Genomic DNA, 20,188 nt, shown 5'->3' on the forward strand with positions numbered 1-20,188 from the left:
GTGTGATTATATAACCTCATCCTCATCTCCTCTTTAGTGTCACAGTCTGGTAGATCTCTAGATGCCTCAGGATTCTCACATAGTCGGCCTCATCTCAGTGGAGGTTCAAAATTGACATTGCACGTAAGACAATTGGAGCTGCAACAATTTCTGGATGCCTCGGGATGGGTGGACAAGGATAAGCAGTGGAGAGGGATTAACATAGTTGCTGTTCATAATTTGCAAGTACTAGATGATAATGTGCATTTGGTCTGATGTAATAGTGCACAATATTATGTGATGTATTATGTGTACGTCTGACTAAAGAGATGAGTTTTTAATCTACATTTAAACTGGGAAAGTGTGTCTGAGCCCCGAACACTATCAGGAAGACTATTCCAAAGTTTGGGAGCTAAATAAGAAAACACTCTACCACCTTTAGTAGACTTAGATATTCTGGGAACTAGCAGAAGTCCTGAGTTTTGTGATCTCAGAGAGCGTGAAGGATTGTAACGTGTTAGAAGACTAGTTAGATACATGGGAGCTAAACCATTAAGAGCCTTGTACGTAAGTAGCAGCAGCACTTTGTGGTATGATATTTATATCATCCATCCATCCATCCATCCATCTTCTTCCGCTTATCCGGGACCGGGTTACGGGGGCAGCAGTCTAAGCAGGGATGCCCAGACTTCCCCAGCTCTTCCCGGGGACTTCCCCAGACACTTCCTCCAGCTCTTCGGGGGGAATTCCGAGGTGTTCCCAGGCCAGAAAAGAGTCAAAGTCCTATACAGCATGTCCTAGGTCTTCCCCTCCTCCCGGTTGGACATGCCCGGAACACCTCCCCAGGGAGGCGTCCAGGAGGCATCCGGAACTGATGCCCGAGCCACCTCAGCTGACTCTTCTCGATGTGGAGGAGCAGTGGCTCTACTCTGAGCTCCTCCTGAGTGACCGAGCTCCTCACCCTATCTCTAAGGGAGCGCCCAGCCACTCTATTGAGGAAACTCATTTCAGCCACCTGTATCCGTGATCTTGTCCTTTCGGTCATGACCCAAAGCTCATGACCATAGGTGAAGGTAGGAACGTAGATCGACTGGTGAATATAAAGGTTCAGCTCTTTCTTCACCACAACTGATCGTATATTGTCCGCATCACTGCAGAGGATATACCGATCCGCCTGTCGATCTCCCGCTCCATCCTTCCCTCACTCGTGAACAAGACCCCAAGATACTTAAACTCCTCCACTTGAGGCAGGAACTCTCCACCGACCTGAAGGGGACAAGCCACCCTTTTCCGGCTGAGACCCATGGCCTCGGAGGTGCTGATTCTCATCCCCGCTGCTTCACACTCGGCTGAAAACCATCCCAGTGCATGCTGTAGGTCCTGATTTGATGAAGCTAACAGGACAACAACATCTGCAAAAGCATAGACGAAATCCTGTGGTCTCCAACCCGGACTCCCTCCACCCCTCGACTGTGCCTAGAAATCCTGTCCATATAAACAATGAACAGGACCTGTGACAAAGGGCAGCCCTGCCAGATTCCGTATTGTTCCGTATTGTTCCTCCTGAATCCAAGGTTCGACTATCGGCCGAATTCTCCACTCCAGTACGCTGGCATAGACTTTTCCGGGGAGGCTGTATCCCTCTATAGTTGGAACACACCCTCTGGTCCCCCTTCTTAAACAGAGGGACCACCACCCCAGTCTGCCTCTTTAGAGGCACTGTCCTCAGCCGCCATGCAATGTTGCAGAGGCGTGTCAACCAAGACAGCCCCACAACATCCAGAGCCTTGAGGTACTCAGGGCGGATCTCATCCACCCCCGGTGCCTTGCCACCGAGGAGCTTCTCAACTACCTCAGTGACCTCAGCTTGGGGGATCGACGAGTCCACAACTGAGCCCTCAGCCTCTGCTTCCTCAGTGGAAGACATGACGGCGGGGTTGAGATCCTCAAAGTACTCCTTCCACTGTCCGAGGATGTCCCCAGTTGAAGTCAGAAGATTCCCACTACCACTGTAAACAGTGTGTGCAGGGAACTGCTTCCCTCCTCCTGAGGCACCGGATGGTTTGCCAGAATTTTTTTGAGGCCAACAGATAGTCCTTCTCCATGGCCTCACCAAACTCCTCCCAAACCCGGGTTTTTATCTCCACAACCACCCGGGCTGAAGCTTGCTTGACCCTCTGGTAATTATCAGCTGCCTCTGGAGTCCTCCAAGCCAACCAGGCTCAATAGGACTCCTCCTTCAGCTTGACGGCATCCCTTACTTCTGGGGTCCACCAAAGGGTATGGGGATTGCCACCACAACAGGCACCGGAGACCTTACAGCCACAGCTTTGAGCGGCCGTGTCGACAAAGGAGGTGGACGTTTGGGTCTGCCAAGTCTGCCCAACTTCTTCTCCTCTTGGTTCCAACTCAGCACCAGGTGATCAGTTGACAGCTCCGCCCCTCTCTTTACTACGTGTGTCCAAGACATATGGCCAGAGGTCAGATGAAATAACTACAAAGTCAATCATCGACCTCCGACCTGGGGTGTCCTGGTGCCACGTGCACTGATGGACACCCTTATGCTTGAACATGATGTTCGTTATGGACAAACTGTGACTAGCACAGAAGTCCAATAACAGAACACCATTCGGGTTCAGGTCGGGGGGGGGGGGGCAGTCCTCCCAATCACGCCTCTCCATGTGTCACTGTCGCTGCGAACGTGAGCGTTGAAGTCCCCCAGTAGAACGACGGAGTCCCCGGACAGAGCACATTCCAGCAACCCTCCCAGAGACCCCAAGAAGGTCGGGTACTCTACACTGCCATTTGGCCCATAAGCACAATCTGTGACATCTATTCTGTGTGATATTAATAAATCTAGCGTATCATTAAGACGATGAGTTGCTCTAGTGATGTTTTGTTTAAATCCAAATGAGTTTAGTAGGTCAAGAAATGTGAGTCCTAAAGCATCATTTGTATGGTCAATGTGAATGTTTACATCTCCTACAATTAATGCTTTATCAAAATTAAGCAATAGGTCTGAAAGAAAATCTACAAATTCTTTAAGAAAATCAGTGTAGGGCCCTGGGGGTCTGTACACAATCGCAAGAGCAAGAGACAGGAGGGATTTTTTCGTGTGCATGTGCGAGCCTGGGCAGGCTGCTCCCTGGGTGCTGGACAGAGAAATACACGGAGTAGAGGTGGAGGGAGTACTAATTTCACAGCGAGGATTTACCTGAGACAGGTGAGCGACTGGCCGGGAAGCTTCCATCGTGGCTTTTCACTCCCACAGCTGGTCCTGTTTCACCTGTAGGTCACGGATCTGCTTCTCCACCGCCTCCAGCTCCAGTTCCACCGAGTGCAGCTAGAACGTGTCATCACCTGCACTCAAAGGCAGACACACAAGCGACATGGTGCTATAGGGTACTTGTTCAGGTGTCAGGTACTTGTTCACACTGCTGGCAGGTCTACCTATGAACGCAATTCGTCCTCGGTAAATTATCCAAAATGCAGCTGCATGGCTTGTTTTTAACCTGCCTAAGTTCTCCATACCACCCCGCTGCTGCAATCCCTCCACTGACTTCCGGTAGCTGCACGCATTAGATTCACAACACTGATGCTGGACTAAAAAGCCAAAAATGGACCAGCTCCCTCTTACCTCAAAGCCCTCATCACTCCTTGCACTGCACCCCGCACCCTCCGATCTTCCAGCACTGTTCGACTGGTCCCACCATCTCTCTACGGGTAAGAGGCAACAATAGTACAAGACTCTTTTCTGTTCTGGCACCAGGGTGGTGGAATGAACTTCCCCTAGAGGTCCGGACAGCTGTGGTCAAGAGTCACTGGCTATTTTCAAATGTCGTTTGAAGACCTACTTATTCAGGAAACACTTCAACTAGCACTTCTTTCCCGATTTTTTGCATTTATATATAAAATTAATTTTTCATTGTAACTTTGAACAATGTTTTAAACAAATGGTATCTTGAGTATGTAACCTAGTGAACCAGCATTAATGTATCCAATGTTAGAGATTTAAGCACTTATGTACGTCGCTCTGGATAAGGGCGTCTGTCACATGCTGTACATGTAAATGTAAATGTAAATAAGGCAAGTACAACAGAGATAATTGGTGTGTGAAGGTGTAGAGAATTAGCAGTAACCGGGCTAGCAGGTTAGTGATACTAATGGGCTAACCAGCTAGAAGCGGACACTCAGGAAAACAAATACAATGTTAGTGATATCAAAAAGTATTTTGAGCGAGTATTTTACTCTTAAGATGCTATTGCCAGTGTGTTTACCCTTTGTAAAAAGTAAGGAGTTAAAGTATAAACTCAAAGATAATCGAAAACTGAATCAGAATACTCAGCAAACACATGCAACCGGCACAAAAACTCGCTGCAAACAATTCAAGCACAGGAAGTGACATCAAGATGGATAAACATCCATGTTTACAGCACCACCATATAAAACTGTTTGCGTGTTGTTTTTGCTCTTTGCGCATATTCTGTCTCACATTTCTGTCGATTGCTGTTTTGCACAATACTTTACAATACCTCATGTAACTTCTGCTGTTAATACTAATGTTCATTACAGTATTTCCGCACACGTAATATTGTTTGAACATACAGTATTTACACTGTTATCGGCACTGTTTTTGTGTATTGTCTTTTGTGAAACGTCTTGTATTTTTTGTTTGCAATGTCTTTTGTCCTGCACTGTCTTTTGTCTTACACTGTCTTTTGTCTTACACTGTGTACACCAGGTTGCACAGCTGCACATTATGTGGCTAGGATGAACTTACTTCAAGTCCTTAGCTCCGTCTTTGTTCTAAGTAGCATTATGGTCCTGGAGAAACGTCTCATTTCACTGTGTACTGCAACAGCTATGTATGGATGAAATGACAATAAAAGCTTCTTAACTTGATTTAAAGATAGTTTTTAATGACATAGGCTACATGCTTGGGGTCATCATCCTGCTTCAGAATAAATTTGGTGTCAGTCAGATGCCTCCCTGATGGTACTGCATGATGGATAAGCAGGTGTCTGTATTTCTCAGCACTGAGGACACCATTAATCCTGACCAGATCGTCTGCAGAAATCTCTCCATTCCTTTGGTGAACAACCTGCTTCATGCCACATGCAAATATTTCACGTCGTCTCATCATTTTTCTGTCCCCAGTTCCTATCGTTTTGTGTATAGACTAATCTCTTAGCCTCGTTTTCAACAAAGTATGGCTTTTTAGTCACAATTCTTCCATGAAGACCACTTCTGGCCAGACTTCTCCAGACAGTAGAAGGGTGTACCTGGGTAATGCTGGTTTCCTCCAGTTCTGTGCTGATGTCACTGCTGGACACCTTCTGATATTAAAGGGGAGTAAACATGATGTGTTTTTTATCTGCTGCATTATGTTTCCTCGGCCCACTGCATCCACTCTCCTCAACATTGTGTTTCTTTGTGCTTCTTCAGAAGAGCTTGAACATCACATGCTAAAACAATAGTCTTCTCTGAGCTCTGTCCTGGGAGAGATGTTGCTGATGCAGTAGAAGCACCTGGTGTCTTGTTCCTGTGCTCAGTCTTGACATGAATCTATCTCCACAACCTCACCTCAGTAACAGAGCTTGGTTCCTCACCTGGTGTGAGGCTTCTATACAGCTGTGTCTGTTTACCTTTGTATATATTAATTTATTCATTTACAAAATGCAATGTGAGTTATATTTTGTGTGATGACCCTTTGGCTTCAAACCAGCATCTTTTCTTACACTTGATACCAGCAGGTGCTGTATACTGTATGTAGGTCGAAGCCCAGTCATTAATATTCTTCACACTTGACTAAAACAATTGCACAGTACAGAATATATGAGTGCCTGCTGATGCACATATCAGGGTTCTTCTTTGCAGAATCATAACACAAATGCAGTGCCAGATAGGACTGAATATGTAAGGTGTGTGTGTGTGTGTGTGTGTGTGTGTGTGTGTGTGTGTGTGTGTGTGTGTGTGTGTGAGAGAGAAAGGGAGACAAATTGTGCATCCAAGAAAAATGAGTCAGTCTTGATTAACCTTTCTTTGTGGGTGTGAGATTGTGTGTGTGTGTGTGTGTGTGTGTGTGTGTGTGTGTGTGTGTATTAGTGTACATTAAATGACTATAAACACCAGCTCTTATTTGTTCTCTCCTTCCCCCACGCACACAATCTCAGTTTCTCTTTCTTTTCCTCACTTCCCATCATTCAGTCTTTCACTCTATCTTCACTTAATTTCCCCCTCATTCCTTTTTTCTCATTTGCTCCCTGTCGCAGTGTCTGAATTCTCTCTCTCTTTCTCTCTCCCTCTCTCCTCTCTCTGTGAACGGGCAGGGGGAGGAGAAAAGGAGGAGGAGGAGAGAGGGGAGGGGGTGGAATGGCGATGGGGGGATATGGAAAGAGAGATCTATCTCTTCCTCTCTCCCTCTCCTCCTCCTGGCCTTCAGTCGGCCCAAGAAACCGCAGCGTTTGGTTCATTTACAGGTACACACTCGTTTCTTCCTCCATCTCTGCAGCAGAGAGAGAGAGAGAGAGAGAGAGAGAGAGAGAGAGAGAGAGAGAGAGAGAGAGAGAGAGAGAGAGAGAGAGAGAACGAAGGAGTGGGAGAGAGGGAGGGAGAAAACGAGAGAGAGAGAAAGAGAGAGAGGCAGAGAAGCCGGGAGGGAGAGATGAATGCATGCTTGTAAGACATTATGGATTGTTTGAATGACAAAAGCTAATGGCTTGTGTGTGTGTGTGTATGTATGTATGTATGTATGTATGTATGTACTGTATGTGTGTGTGTGTGTGTGTGTGTGTGTGTTTGATTCCACTGTATTTTCTTTGTCATTTTTATGTTATATCTGTGTTTATGTGTGTTTGTGATACCGCTTGATTCCTCTGTATTTTTGGTGCCATTTGTGTGTGTATGTGTATGTTTGTGTGTGTGTGTGTGTGTGTGTGTGTGTGTGTGTGTGAGAGAGAGAGATAGAGACTCGGCTAAAAACATTCTTACACTCGTTTTGAGGCTATGGAGCCATTGTTTGGCATGCACAGTTAAGTGTGTGTGTGTGTGTGTGTGTGTGTGTGTGTGTGTGTGTGTGTGTGTGTGTGTGTGTGTGTGTGTGTGTGCGCTAAAGACACTTTTGTTGCTGTTTAATGTTACAAACCTGCAGCTCTGTATCATACTGTATGAGGTTGTTTTTTTTTTAACTTGTAGCTTGTCAGTAATGACGCCACGTGTGAAATATCGTATTTATATTTCTGGAATCTCGCTAACCTGTAGCTCTGTAATATTATTAACAAAGTGTTCTAAAATATTAAGACATTGTACTGGAATGGTCTTTCTGCTGCCTCTGAAGGAATAGGCAGTGAGAGAATATGAGAATGAGAGCCCTGGAATATTTCACTTCATTAACTCGTTATCTCTAGAATATTGTTAACCTATTGCTCTACACTATCATTATTATGTAGTTCTAAAATATGGCTAATATGTAGCTATGAAATTTAATTAAACTGTTGCTTAGGAAGATCATTAAACTGTAGCTCTGTATTTTATAAACCTGTAGCTCTGGAGTTGTTAATCTAAATCTCTGCACTGTTCTCTTTCTGTAGTTCAGAAATATCATAGTTCTGAAATTTCATTAACCTGTGGATCAAAATTATTATTAGACTGGAGTTCTTGAATTTCATTAACCTGTGGTTCTGGAATATTGTTAGCTTGTATTTATGAAATGTTGTTGTTGTGCACTCTTGGCCAAGAGTCAAGATAGCAAAATACTTCATCGATCACAGTGACACTACCCAGTCATGGGCATCTGTGAGTTCATGCATGTGGACGTGGGTGAATGGCGCTTTACTCTAATCGTGTTATGGTGCAGTAGTTCAAAAATATGCAGTCGGTTGTCTTTTAGTGGAGAAAACATATCAGCCTTCTGGTTAGTAGCCACTATGTGATAAAGGAACACTGACTGGTGGGTGGTAATTGGCCGTGATTAGATTAGGGAGAAAATTGAGAAAAAATAATCTAAGAAATAGTTCTGGTGTAGTTAAATGTTTTGGTGTCGTATGTGTTTGCATTTAATAGGCTCTCGAAATATATTTTATTTTATTATCCTGTAGCTTTGCAGTATCATTATCCTGTAGTTCTGAAATGTTACCTTGTATTTTCTGTATTCTTGTATTTCTTGTAATGTTTATTATATTGTCTTGTAATTCTCTAGAATTCATAAACAAATATTTATAGAATTTTAGAACAAATAGCTTTGGAGTATTGATAACCTGTAGGACTGAAATATGTTTCAGCTGTACAAGAATATACAAATGCAGAATATAAATATTTTAAATTTATTACTGATAAGCAAAACAAAGGTGATGGTGTCAAGAAAAAACTCAAAATGTATAACTGCTTTAACCAAGAAATTCATTCATTTGGGTCTGTGGTGAACTCAGAAATGACCCTGACCTGTTAGTTCCTAAGACACTTTTGGTTACACAATTCCACTAGTTTAGAAACTGTAGTATAAAAGACATTATTTACATTTACACCATTTACTGCCCAGTGTCACACAGATGAGGATGAGGTTCACTTCTGACTCTGGTTCTTCTCAAGGTTCCTTCCTCATATCATCTCAGGGAGATTTTCATCACCACCATCACCTCAAACTTGATCATTAGGGATAAATATATTAGATATAAATATTAACTAAATTTTAAACTTTTATTTAAAGTTTAAATTTTAAACTTTACATTTTTATTCTGTTTCTATACTTCTGTAAAGTTGCTTTGAGACAATATGAATTGTTAATTGTGCTATACAAATAAACTGAATTTAATTGAATTCTAGTAACTTTAAGTCTTTTCTCTGATTGAGACTTGAGTGAGAAACTGACTGCGTTATTTTCAGACCAAAGCTATCTCCATTGTTCCTGGAGAGTTTCTATCCACAACAGTCCCATGGATTTACAGGTAGTTTATGTGGGGCAATCCTCATCAGCAGTGAGCAACACTAAATTGTGTGACTCTAATCAGAAATAGGGGATCAGGTTGGTCAGGTCTGGAGGGAGAAAGCAGTCAAGAACACTGGGAGCTCAGGAGCAGCTCAACAGAGAGAGAGAGAGAGAGAGAGAGAGAGAGAGAGAGAGAGAGAGAGAGAGAGAGAGAGATCGATCCCAGGCCCACATAGATTTAATGGTTAAGGACACTGTACTGTACAAATGCTCTGATAAAGTAATATTTTACATACAGTGTTATCTTAAAACTGATATACATACTTCTGCGAAGCTGCCAATGAGACAATGTGAATTGTGCTATACAAATAAATTGAATTGAAATTGAAATAATCAGGGGGGCACGGTGTCTTAGTGGTTATCACGTTTGCCTCACACCACCAGGGTTGGGGGTTCGATTCCCTCCTCCGCCTTGTGTGTGTGGAGTTTGCATGTTCTCCCCGTGCCTCGGGGGTTTCCTCCGGGTACTCCGGTTTCCTCCCCCGGTCCAAAGACATGCATGGTAGGTTGATTGGCATCTCTGGAAAATTGTCCATAGTGTGTGTGTGTGTGTGTGTGAATGAGAGTGTGTGTGTGCCCTGTGATGGGTTGGCACTCCGTCCAGGGTGTATCCTGCCTCGATGCCCGATGATGCCTGAGATAGGCACAGGCTCCACGTGACCCGAGAAGTTCAGATAAGCGGTAGGAGATGAGTGAGTGAGAGAGAGTGAAATAACCAGGTTTAAAATTAATAGTCTGAATTGTTTACCTCGATGCTGCATATCGATGGTGTGGACTTATTTTTAGCTAATTCTTCTACAATATTAATGTATTGTTAGCCTGTAGTATTATGCTAAATTGCAGCTCTGCTTATGAACTCATCTCTGAAAGACATAGTTCTGGAATATAGTTGCACTTCTGGGGTTTTATGTAAGTTTAGTTAAGTTTAGTCACAGAGGTGACTGTGGATGAGGTAAAACTTGCTGAGGCTTGTGATTGTGATGATTGATCCGATGACTGTGATTATGGGTCATTACTCATAAATGGATGTACAGTATAAAGTCCAATATTACAGAGTGCTTTTGAAGGATCTACGGTTTAAACATCAGGATTATTGTTGATTTAAATAGAGTTTCAGCTTTAAGGCTATAGTATCCAAGTGAAATTGTCCGCTGATCAACATTAATTTAAGCATAAAAGCAGGTCCAATCTTTAGTCTAATTAGAGTCTGAATGATCACAGTTGAGATTGAATTTATTTGTGTAGAGCTTTTAATAATTCACATTATATCAAAGCAGCTTTACAGAAGTATAAACAGTAGAGAAAAAATATATACAATGGGGCAAATAAGTCTTTAATACACTTCCAATTTTTTTTAAGTTTTCCCCACTTACAAAGAATGGAGAGATCTGTAATTTTCATCGTAGGTACACTTCAACTGTGAGAGACAGAATCTAAAAAAAAATCTAGAAAATAACATTATATGATTTTTAAATGATTTTCTTTTTTATTCCATGAAATAAGTATTTGATAAATAGAAATAATTTTTTTATAGAGATCTTTGTTTACAATTACAGAGGTCAGACGTTTCCTGTAGTTCTTGACCAGGCTTGCACACACTGCAGCATGGACTTTGGCCCTCTCCTCCATACAGGTCTTCCCCAGATCTTTCAGGTTTTGGGGCTGTCCCTGGGCAACACGGAGTTTCAGCTCCCTCCAGTGATTTTCTGTTGGGTTCAGGTCTTGAGCAGGTCTCTCCAGGACCTTGAATTGCTTCTTACGGAGCGACTCCTTAGTTGCCCTGGCTGTGTGTTTGGGTTCATTGTCGTGCGGAAAGACCCATTTATCCTCAATGCTCTTGCTGAAGGAAGGAGGTTGTTGCCAAAATCTCATGATACACGGCCCCATCCATCTTCCCCTCAATATGGTGCAGTTGTCCTCTCCCTTTTGCGGAAAAGCACTCCCAAAGAATGATGTTTCTACCCCTATGCTTAACAATTCACATTGACCAGGTCCTCCAATGTAGTTCCAGGCCAATCCTTCACCTTTCTGAGTATCACTGAAACTCCGAGAGGCGAGATCTTGCATGGAGCCCCAGTCTGAGGGAGATTGACAGTCATCTGGAATTTCTTCCATTTTCTAATAATTGTGCCATCAATTAAGCTATTTGCCTATTGTCCTGTAGCCCATCCCAGCCTTGTGCAGGTCTACAATTTTGTCCCTAGTGTCCTTAGACAGCTATTTGGTCTTACCCATATTGGAGAGGTTAATTTAGTGTGTGGACAGGTGCAATTAATACAGGTAATGAGCGTAGGGAGAATAGAGCTTCTTAAAGACAAACTAACAGTTCTGTGTGAGCCAGAATTCTTGCTGGTTGGTAGGTGATCAAATACTTATTTTATGCAGTCACTTAATTTTGTTTTTTAACTATTAGAACCTCATACAATGTGATTTTCTCGAATTTTTTTTAGATTTTTTTTAGATATAAATAAAATAAATAATTAATAATAATAATAATAATTAAAATTACTTTAAAAATATGAATTTAAAATACTATTTATCTAGCCCTAATGAGCAGGCCAGAGGTGGCAGCGGCAAGGAAAACTCCCTGAGATAATATGAAGAAGAACCATTGAGAGGAACCAGACTCAGAAGGGAACCTCATCCTCATTTGGGTGACACTGGACAGTAAATAATGTGAACGTTAATAATGTCCTTACTACAACAGTTTATAATATTGCAATCGAGAGCTCCTGAGAAACTAGTGAGTCAGCACAAACTCAGAGTTCACCACAGACTCAACACTAATGTCTTCCTGCTGATAAACCCCAGACCATACAGCTGACTGACACAACATTGGTTAAAGAAGGCATGACAGTCTCCAGGTGGGTCCATCCACAACAATCTCATGAGTAACTGGCTGAACATGCATATAACTCCTTGGGTGACGAAACTCCAAACAGGGGAAGAACATCAGGATCGATAAAGTAGTTCCATAAGAAGAGATGATCAGACTAGGAATTCGGAACACTGGGAGCATGGGAGTGGCAGAGAGAGAGAGAGAGAGAGAGAGAGAGAGAGAGAGAGAGAGAGTGAGTTCACCAAACATTCTATGACCATGAACCATCCAGATCTACACCCACTTACCTAAGAAAAGCTATTCATAAGAAGCTAGTGTTTTTATCTTGGACTTAAACACTGAGACTGTGTCTGAGTCCCGAACACTAATTGGAAGTCTGTTCCATAATTGTGGGTCTCTGTGAGAAAAAGCTCTGCCCCCTGCTGGTGACTTTTTTACTTGAGGTACTACCAAATATCCTGCACCCTTTGATTTAAGTATGAAGGCATGAAGGATCATAAAACAAACCAAGAGATCACTCAGGTACCTTGGCGTGTGACCATTAAGTGCTTTATAGGTCATTAATAGTATTTTATAATCAGTGTGAAACTTGACTGTAAGCCAATACAGTGAGGATAAGATAGAGGTGATGTGTTCATATCTCCTGGTTGTAGTTAGGACTCTAGCTGCTGTGTTCTGGACTAACTGGAGCTTGTTTCTGCTCCTACTGAACATCCAGACAGTAAAGTATTACAGTAATCCAACCTAGAGGTAACAAACACATGACCTAGAGTTACTCTGTAATCAGAAAGCTTACTTCTGACTGTCTGTGGTCCTGGTACAGGAACTTCCGTCTGTCAGAGTTAAGCAGGAGGAAGTTAGTAAGTGTCCACTGTCTGATGTCCTTCACACAATCGTATTAATCTGGTGACTCACATCTGATTTAGCTGAAGCATATAGCTGTGTGTCATCAGCATAACAATGGAAGCTACAGTAATTATTCTAACCCTATTATTCCTATGTAGGTCTGAACATAACTGCTGAGCTACAACCTTTTCTAAGATCTTGGAAATAAAGGGGAGGTTTGATATTGGCCTTTAGATGGACAGCTGGGTTGAGATAGCTTCTGACTGAGACACTGTGACTATATTTTCTATATTTAATCCGAGGGTTAGAACCAGATCAAGAGTGTGACCTCCATTATGAGTGGGTCCTATTACATTCTGGTTAAACCCTACTGAATCTAATATGGAAATAACTGCTGTTCTCAGGGGATCTTCTAACTTAACAAAATAATTCTCCAACAATTACTGCTTTGTCTAAAGAAACATCTAGGTTTGAAATGAAAACTTCACAGATTTATTCAGAATATAGTCCTGGTGGTCTGTAAGTAACAATCACAGGAACTGGCTCAGCAGACTTATTTTTTGTGGCCCTGGCCAACATCTCAGCCTTGCCCTCATAAGTACCCCAATTATCTATGAAGCCAACATGTTTTACAGAGCACCACCTGGACATCCATCAGTTCAGCGACCATAACCCGCTGTAAGCTACATCACCACCCCACATTGAGATGGGGCCAGAGCATACTACAGCACCAGACATCACCTTTGCTAATTTACACACCTCTACAATATTACTCTAAGGCGTATATCGTCAGCTACTACCTGGAAAACTACCTTTGAGTACCTAAGTTTGCCTAAGACTCTAAGATGACCTGCTATGTCCGGCACCCTGGCTCCTGGAATACACCTAACCAGTGCTGCTGGAGCCCCTAAAGGCCTAGCTAGTTTCACATGTCTTAAGATGGAGTCTACTATAACCAAAGTGGGTGCTTCACTGAGAAGAACAAACCTGTTATCTTGGAGATAAAGGGGAGGTTTTATATTGGCCTATGGTTGGACAGCTGACAGGGTCAAGGTCGGGTTTTTAAATTGGTTGTTTGATAACCGCTAGTTTACATTTTTATGATGGCATGTTTTTTTTTTTTAACTGTTCATGTGGCATCTTCTGTCCCTGTCAATGTGCTGTTGCTATAGAAACAATAATGTTTTAGATTGAGGACATTAATATAAATCTCTGTTGTGCAGCTGCCGTACTGTCGGAGCTGCTGTTGTAGAGAATTAATCAACACATTCTGACTAGAATTCATAATTTAATGACTGTGCTTCAAGATATTTTTATGTTTTGTATATGTAAAACTGCTCGCACTGTGTGGGAGATTACAGTGCGGTACTGACTCTCAGCTAGACTCTTCTTAAGATGACACATTTCTTTGTCATTTTTATTCATCAATCTAATTAATTGTTCTATTAAATTTCACAGATTATGAACTGCCATTAGCAACAGGAAAACGACCCTCTGAAATACTGATTTTCAGATTTTTTTATTTTTATATTTCATGGAAGAATGAGGTGACATAAATGCAGCTTTCCAAACAGCACAAATAAAAATAATTTCCACTAGTTTAGCAGGAAATGTTCACACAATTTAATAATATAACAAGTCATATCATGCATATTACTATGTGTGTGTGCTTCTTGGAATATCTGCATTTATATGTCATTTTAAGTAATGCTACATCTTTAGATTTTTAAATTCAGAGGTAAATGTCCAGGCTGAGAGTTGGATTATGTATTCAGTCATCCACGTGACTAAAATTGCACTTCAAACACACCTAGAGATTCCTCTGGGGTTTACAGACATATTCCCTTGCAATCGCACAGTGTCACATGTGGAATCTGCTCATAAACAGTGTGTAGATCTGAAACATGTCATGAGCTCCAGCAGCATGAACTCAACAGATGATTGGACACTTGATACCTGCAGGAGCCAATTGCAGTGCCAAGAGCTTAGAGAAGTTTTTTTTCGAAAGTCTTTTAGTGTCCATTTTCATTCACGCTCTGCTTTATGTGCTATGTTTGTATAGTTGTGCATTATAACCCCACTCAGTTTGTATTGAAAGAGAGAGTGCACAATCAATTTACCAAAACATTCGATAAAAAGTGTAATAAAATTGCCTTTGCACCACATTGATAATCTTAAGATATTTATAGTGTCTTCGTTAAGCTTCGTTGCTGGATCGAGTGCTGTTCTGCATGATTAATTAATTTAAAAATTACAACTAGCACCATTGATGCAGTGATATCAAGTCAAGAAGCTTATAATGTCATTCCACCCATATACCTGACACAGTACACAGTGACATGAGACAGCGGTCCTTCAGGACCATGGAGCTACATAGAACAACACAGAGATAAGGACTTAGTAAGTCAGTTAGTCCTAGACAAATAAAGTTCATCTGTGCAACCTGGTGTACACAGTGTGAGACACGAGACACGAAGACAGTCAGGACAAAATACAGTGAGAACAAAGAATACAAAATGTGCAAAAATGCCGCAATGAACACTTAATATAATAGCAGCAGTTATACCAGGTATCGTAATGTATTGTACAATTGATATTTGATGATTTATTGGTGATATACTGAATTATTAGATTTATTTCAACCTTTGCCATCATCTCATTCATGTCTTTAAACTTGACTTTTCTCAGCTTGTTGTCTTATCAGTCACTGGTGATCTGTACAGAACATTAAACCATGAATCAGATCCAGGTGGTGACTTATAGGTCCCTGATTCCTAATTCCTAGTTTATAAGTAGATATGGAACTATGCAGACTTCAGGATTCACCTCAGCCTGACTTTATGATTATGCTGATTGAATTCTGTTCTGTTTTTTTCCCAGTTCAGACACTAAGCTCTGATGATTTCTCTCTGTTTCTTTCACTCACTTCCTGTCTCTCTCACTATCTCTGCCTAACCCTAACCCATCTCAGTGATTACATTATAAAGGAGAAGTCAGTTCTTCTGCAGAAGAAAGAGAATGAGGGCTTTGGCTTTGTGCTCCGAGGAGCTAAAGGTGACACACACACACACACACACACACACACACACACACACACACACACACACACACACACACACACAAACACACAAACACACACACACAATATTCCATCTCTCATTTTTAATATAAAGTATATTTCATATGACTTAGATTATGAATTTCAAATTTTCATATCTGTATCTCGGTTCACTGTTTCTGTTCTCTCTCTCTCTCTCTCTCTCTCTCTCTCTCTCTCTCTCTCTCTCTCACTCTCTCTCTCTGTCTCTCTCTCTCTCTCTCGCTGGCTGTGCGTTCTCTCTCTCTCTCTCTCTCTCTCTCTCTCTCTCTCTCTCTCTCTCTCTCTCTCTCTCTCTCTCTCTCTCTTGCTCTCTCTAGCTCAGACTCCCATTGAGGAGTTCACTCCCACTCCAGCATTTCCTGCTCTTCAGTATCTGGAGTCAGTGGACGAGGGGGGTGTGGCCTGGAGGGCAGGGCTAAGGATGGGTGATTTCCTCATCGAGGTTGTGTGTGTGTGTGTGTGTGTGTGTGTGTGTGTGTGTGTGTGTGGACTTTCATACAAATTCACAGTTATTTTCAGAGTCAGGTGATGTGTTCAGTTCAATTACACACATACACACACACACACACACACACACACACACACACACACACACACACACATACACACACGAAAACCATGTTCACTCTGTATACATAAATATTACCGTAACGTAGCAGTGATGTAATAACCCTGCCTGCACATTATAACCCAAACATATCAAAAAAAGTTTTCTTTCTTGTTCCTCCTGTTGTCTTACTCACACTGCAGGTAAACGGACTGAATGTTGTTAAGGTTGGCCATAGACAGGTGGTTAATATGATTCGTCAGGGTGGCAACAGCTTAATGATGAAGGTCGTGATGGTAACACGGAATCCAGAGATCGAGGAGGTGCCGAAGAAAAAAGGTCAGGGGTCACTTTCTAAACTGTAAATGTTCTATTTATGTAATGTAATGTTAATAAACATCTACTACCTGTTTCAGTTCCACAGCAGCAGGCAAAGAGATTAACCCCACCAGCCATCACACTACGATCCAAATCTATGACCTCTGAGTTAGAGGATATGGGTATATACAGTACACACACACACACACACACACACACACACACACACACACACACACACACACACACACACACACTGCTTCACATTTTATATTTTTATTGTTGTACATAAATATACATCATGGAGTGATTATGTCACTGTTTGTCTTCTTCCTGACACCCTGGGTGGATCCTCAGTGGAAAAAGGTAGGTGTGTGTGTGTGTGTGTGTGTGTGTGTGTGTGTGTGTGTGTGTGTGTGTGTGTGTGTGTGTGTGTGTGTGTGTGTGGGTGTATGTGTGTGTGTGTGTGTGTGTGTGTGTGTGTGTGTGTGTGTGTGTGTGTGTGTGTGTGTGTGTGTGTGTGTGTGTGTGTGTGTGTGTGTGTGTGTGTGTGTGTGATTCCAATTATAAGGATTGTTTTGCTCACTTTACTTGTGAATATTTTTTTTTTACTTGTCAAATAATCATTAGCCAGACAGATATGATTACAAGGCGCAGTAATTATTTATAGGAAGCTTGATGGAAGGGTTTACAGGGCATCTGGTTGGGGTAGAGTTGTGTATGAGGACGGAAGTCTCACAGGACTTCACATGATTGTGAGGCACTGACTGATGCATTTACGTACAGTGTTCTTCATTTTAAATCTTTTACAGGGATGTGGTGGTTTAATTTAGAAAAATAGAGTAAATAACCTCAATTCACACACTATGCTGATACTGTTGGCATATTTAATTTCCAAGAAAGAAGAAAGGAAAAAAGATGGAAAAAGAAAAAAAAAATCCATTCCAGGCTTCAAATACACATAGATAGGGTCATTGTGTTTCACACCTACTCATTTACAGCAGTAATGTGTACAAGGAGCACATACACAAGGGCCGTACCTCTGGAAGACTACAGTATATTTTAATGTGTCTGGAAGTTAAATTGAATGGAAGACTTAATAACAGCCTCAAATAAATCAGTATTGGTATTAGAAACAAAGTACATAATAATATTATAAGCCAAATAAGCATATATAATCAGAACATATTATGTCAGGGGTGCAGGGATAAAACACACCCAAAAGCAGGATAGCTTAAAATGAACAGGATTTAATAACTAAAAAAACACAGAACAGGAACACGGACTAAAGACAAGACGGAGACAGACAACAGATGGAGATCTAAGACAATTTAAATATTGAAGAAAGTTACAGACTTTCAGTACAGAAGACAATGATGATGCAGTGGAATATATGTATACAAATACAGTAGCAAAGACATGCGATAAGATAAACATGCGATAAGATAAACATGCGATAAGATAAACATGCGATAAGATAAACATGCGATAAGATAAACATGCGATAATGAATAAAACAGAGATTTTTTTGCCCTCTGCCTAACAGCAATGCACCCAATTATATTATAACCCTAACCCTGTGGGTGGTCCGGTATAATCATGATTTTTTTTTTCCTTCTTTTTCCAGCTTCACCATGGAAGAAGAAACTTGGTTAGTGTAATTTTACAATGAAATTCCAACAGACCTTTAAAACTAGTTAGATATATCCATCTAATAAAAACAGACTTCACCTCTTACTCCAGATTTGCTTCACATGTATTAGCACTATCTTTCTGCAGAGCCCCGTCAGGCTGATCCCAGGCAGCGTTTGAGTGACTTCTAGGGAATCATCAGACTTAGTAGCAGACCATAGCAGCAGTGTAGGATCAGTGTAGTCACTAAATGATCTGTGAGGTTGTAGAAGTTCACTGAGGCATTATGAATGCCAGAGAAACCTGCTGCTGTTAGCATTCACTGCTCATACAGAAGGTACAGAAGAGATGAGTGATCCCAATTGAGTCCAGTTGAGTTGGTATACAAAATCAGATAGTTATATCTCCCATACAGACTGCTTTTCTGTGGGTGGGTAATCCCTTCAGTTGCAGAGGGGTCGAGAGCATTTGTACAGTAAGCTCTGTAAAGTGTTCTTTATTCAAAGCAATACAATTGTTGTGGGTCTTACACAAGGACCCAAGAGTGGCAGCTTGAGTGTTCTGGGATTTGAACGAAACACCTGCTAATCAATAGCCTGACTGAGCCATCGTTTCATCATCCCTCAAGACTGGACAGATTCTCCACCAGTTTGTGGAAACACTAAATGCTCATGGTATAGATTTTGAAAGACGAATGAGAGAAGTATGAAGCTTCTGAAGTTAGTACAGGATGGTGATCTTGGTAGAACTGCTGGTGTTTGCCAGCTGACATTTGTTTTTTTTATTAATTTGGCCAATGAGAGTGTTTCAGTTGTACAGTACATCCCACACTGCCTTGTACTTGTCAGTAAATATTGTGGTGCAGAAGCTTGGCACTGCAGAATTCCTCGAAAAGGCCCAGTATTCAGCACTGCATTGAACTTAAATAAATGAAATTGAACCCGGGTTTGTTTGTTTGTTTGTGTGTGTGTGTGTGTGTGTGTGTGTGTGTGTGTGTGTGTGTGTGTGTGTGTGTGTGTGTGTGTGTGTGTGTGCTTGTGTGCACGTGTGTGTAAAAGTGTGTTTTTATTCGGTCTGTAGATCAGTCAGAGAGTTCTCAGGCTCCTGATAAGAAGAGGAGTGTTTACCAAATGGCCCTTAGTAAGTCTGTTTTACATTCTTTTTAAGATATATTAATATTAGGGAATAATGCTATTTAAAATGTGTTACTGCTATGTGTTAGATAAGCTGGATGAGATATTAGCTGCTGCTCAGCAGACAATCAGCACATCTGACTCTCAGGGACACAAAGGACATGGAGGTCACGGTGGAAGGAAAGAAAGGAACAAGGGCTTCTATGCTAATGAGGTAATGCCACTTCTGCAATAGTCAACTTCCTGTTTTGTGGTTACATTATCGGCACAAATTTGATGGATTTTCATTCAATTTCAAAGAGTGCTATTCACATCAATGCTTCAAAATTCCACATTTCCCCACGTTACAGACTAGCCGATTATGGTGTGTTTATACCCTTGAGTGTAATGTCCATAAGGAGGCATTTGATGCTGACACATAAATCTTGTTGCTATAGTTACTACCAAATCTGTTTCTCTCCACATTACTATCCTTCTCTTTCCATCTCTTTCCATTTGCCATCTTTATCTGGCTTTCTATATCTGTCTAATGTAAAAGTGATGTTAAAGTTTCAAATGTTCATGTTCTGATAACATTCTGTAAATATATCAGTATTAATCAAGCAAATAAAATCATAGCATTTATTTCCCACAGCAGATTAAAGGAAATGTTTATTACAAAATCTTTATATATGTGCAAATATTTATATATTATATTATATTATATTATATTTATAATGTATATTGTAACAGAGTAGATGAGGATGACAATCTATATGCTGAAGTTTACCGACACTGAAGCTTACAATCCAAATTGTTAGACACAATACAT

General features: G+C 41.3%; 1 protein-coding gene across 4 annotated transcripts in view; it reads left to right on the forward strand.

The window, feature by feature from the left end:
- Positions 1-20,188, forward strand: part of LOC113647437 (SH3 and multiple ankyrin repeat domains protein 1) — a 63,794-nt gene that overhangs the window by 32,578 nt on the left and 11,028 nt on the right. For 3 of the 4 annotated variants that reach the window (XM_027154161.2, XM_027154164.2, XM_027154160.2), the window contains 8 exons: positions 15,619-15,701; positions 16,065-16,189; positions 16,498-16,633; positions 16,711-16,794; positions 16,970-16,978; positions 18,240-18,263; positions 19,325-19,384; positions 19,467-19,591. In XM_027154161.2, the coding sequence (XP_027009962.2) occupies positions 15,619-15,701; positions 16,065-16,189; positions 16,498-16,633; positions 16,711-16,794; positions 16,970-16,978; positions 18,240-18,263; positions 19,325-19,384; positions 19,467-19,591 (646 nt within the window). The remainder of the gene's footprint in view (positions 1-15,618; positions 15,702-16,064; positions 16,190-16,497; positions 16,634-16,710; positions 16,795-16,969; positions 16,979-18,239; positions 18,264-19,324; positions 19,385-19,466; positions 19,592-20,188) is intronic. The other variant, XM_027154163.2, reaches the window with a different exon arrangement.

This window comes from Tachysurus fulvidraco, chromosome 3 (assembly GCF_022655615.1).
Source record: "Tachysurus fulvidraco isolate hzauxx_2018 chromosome 3, HZAU_PFXX_2.0, whole genome shotgun sequence".
Taxonomy (NCBI): Eukaryota; Metazoa; Chordata; class Actinopteri; order Siluriformes; family Bagridae; genus Tachysurus; species Tachysurus fulvidraco.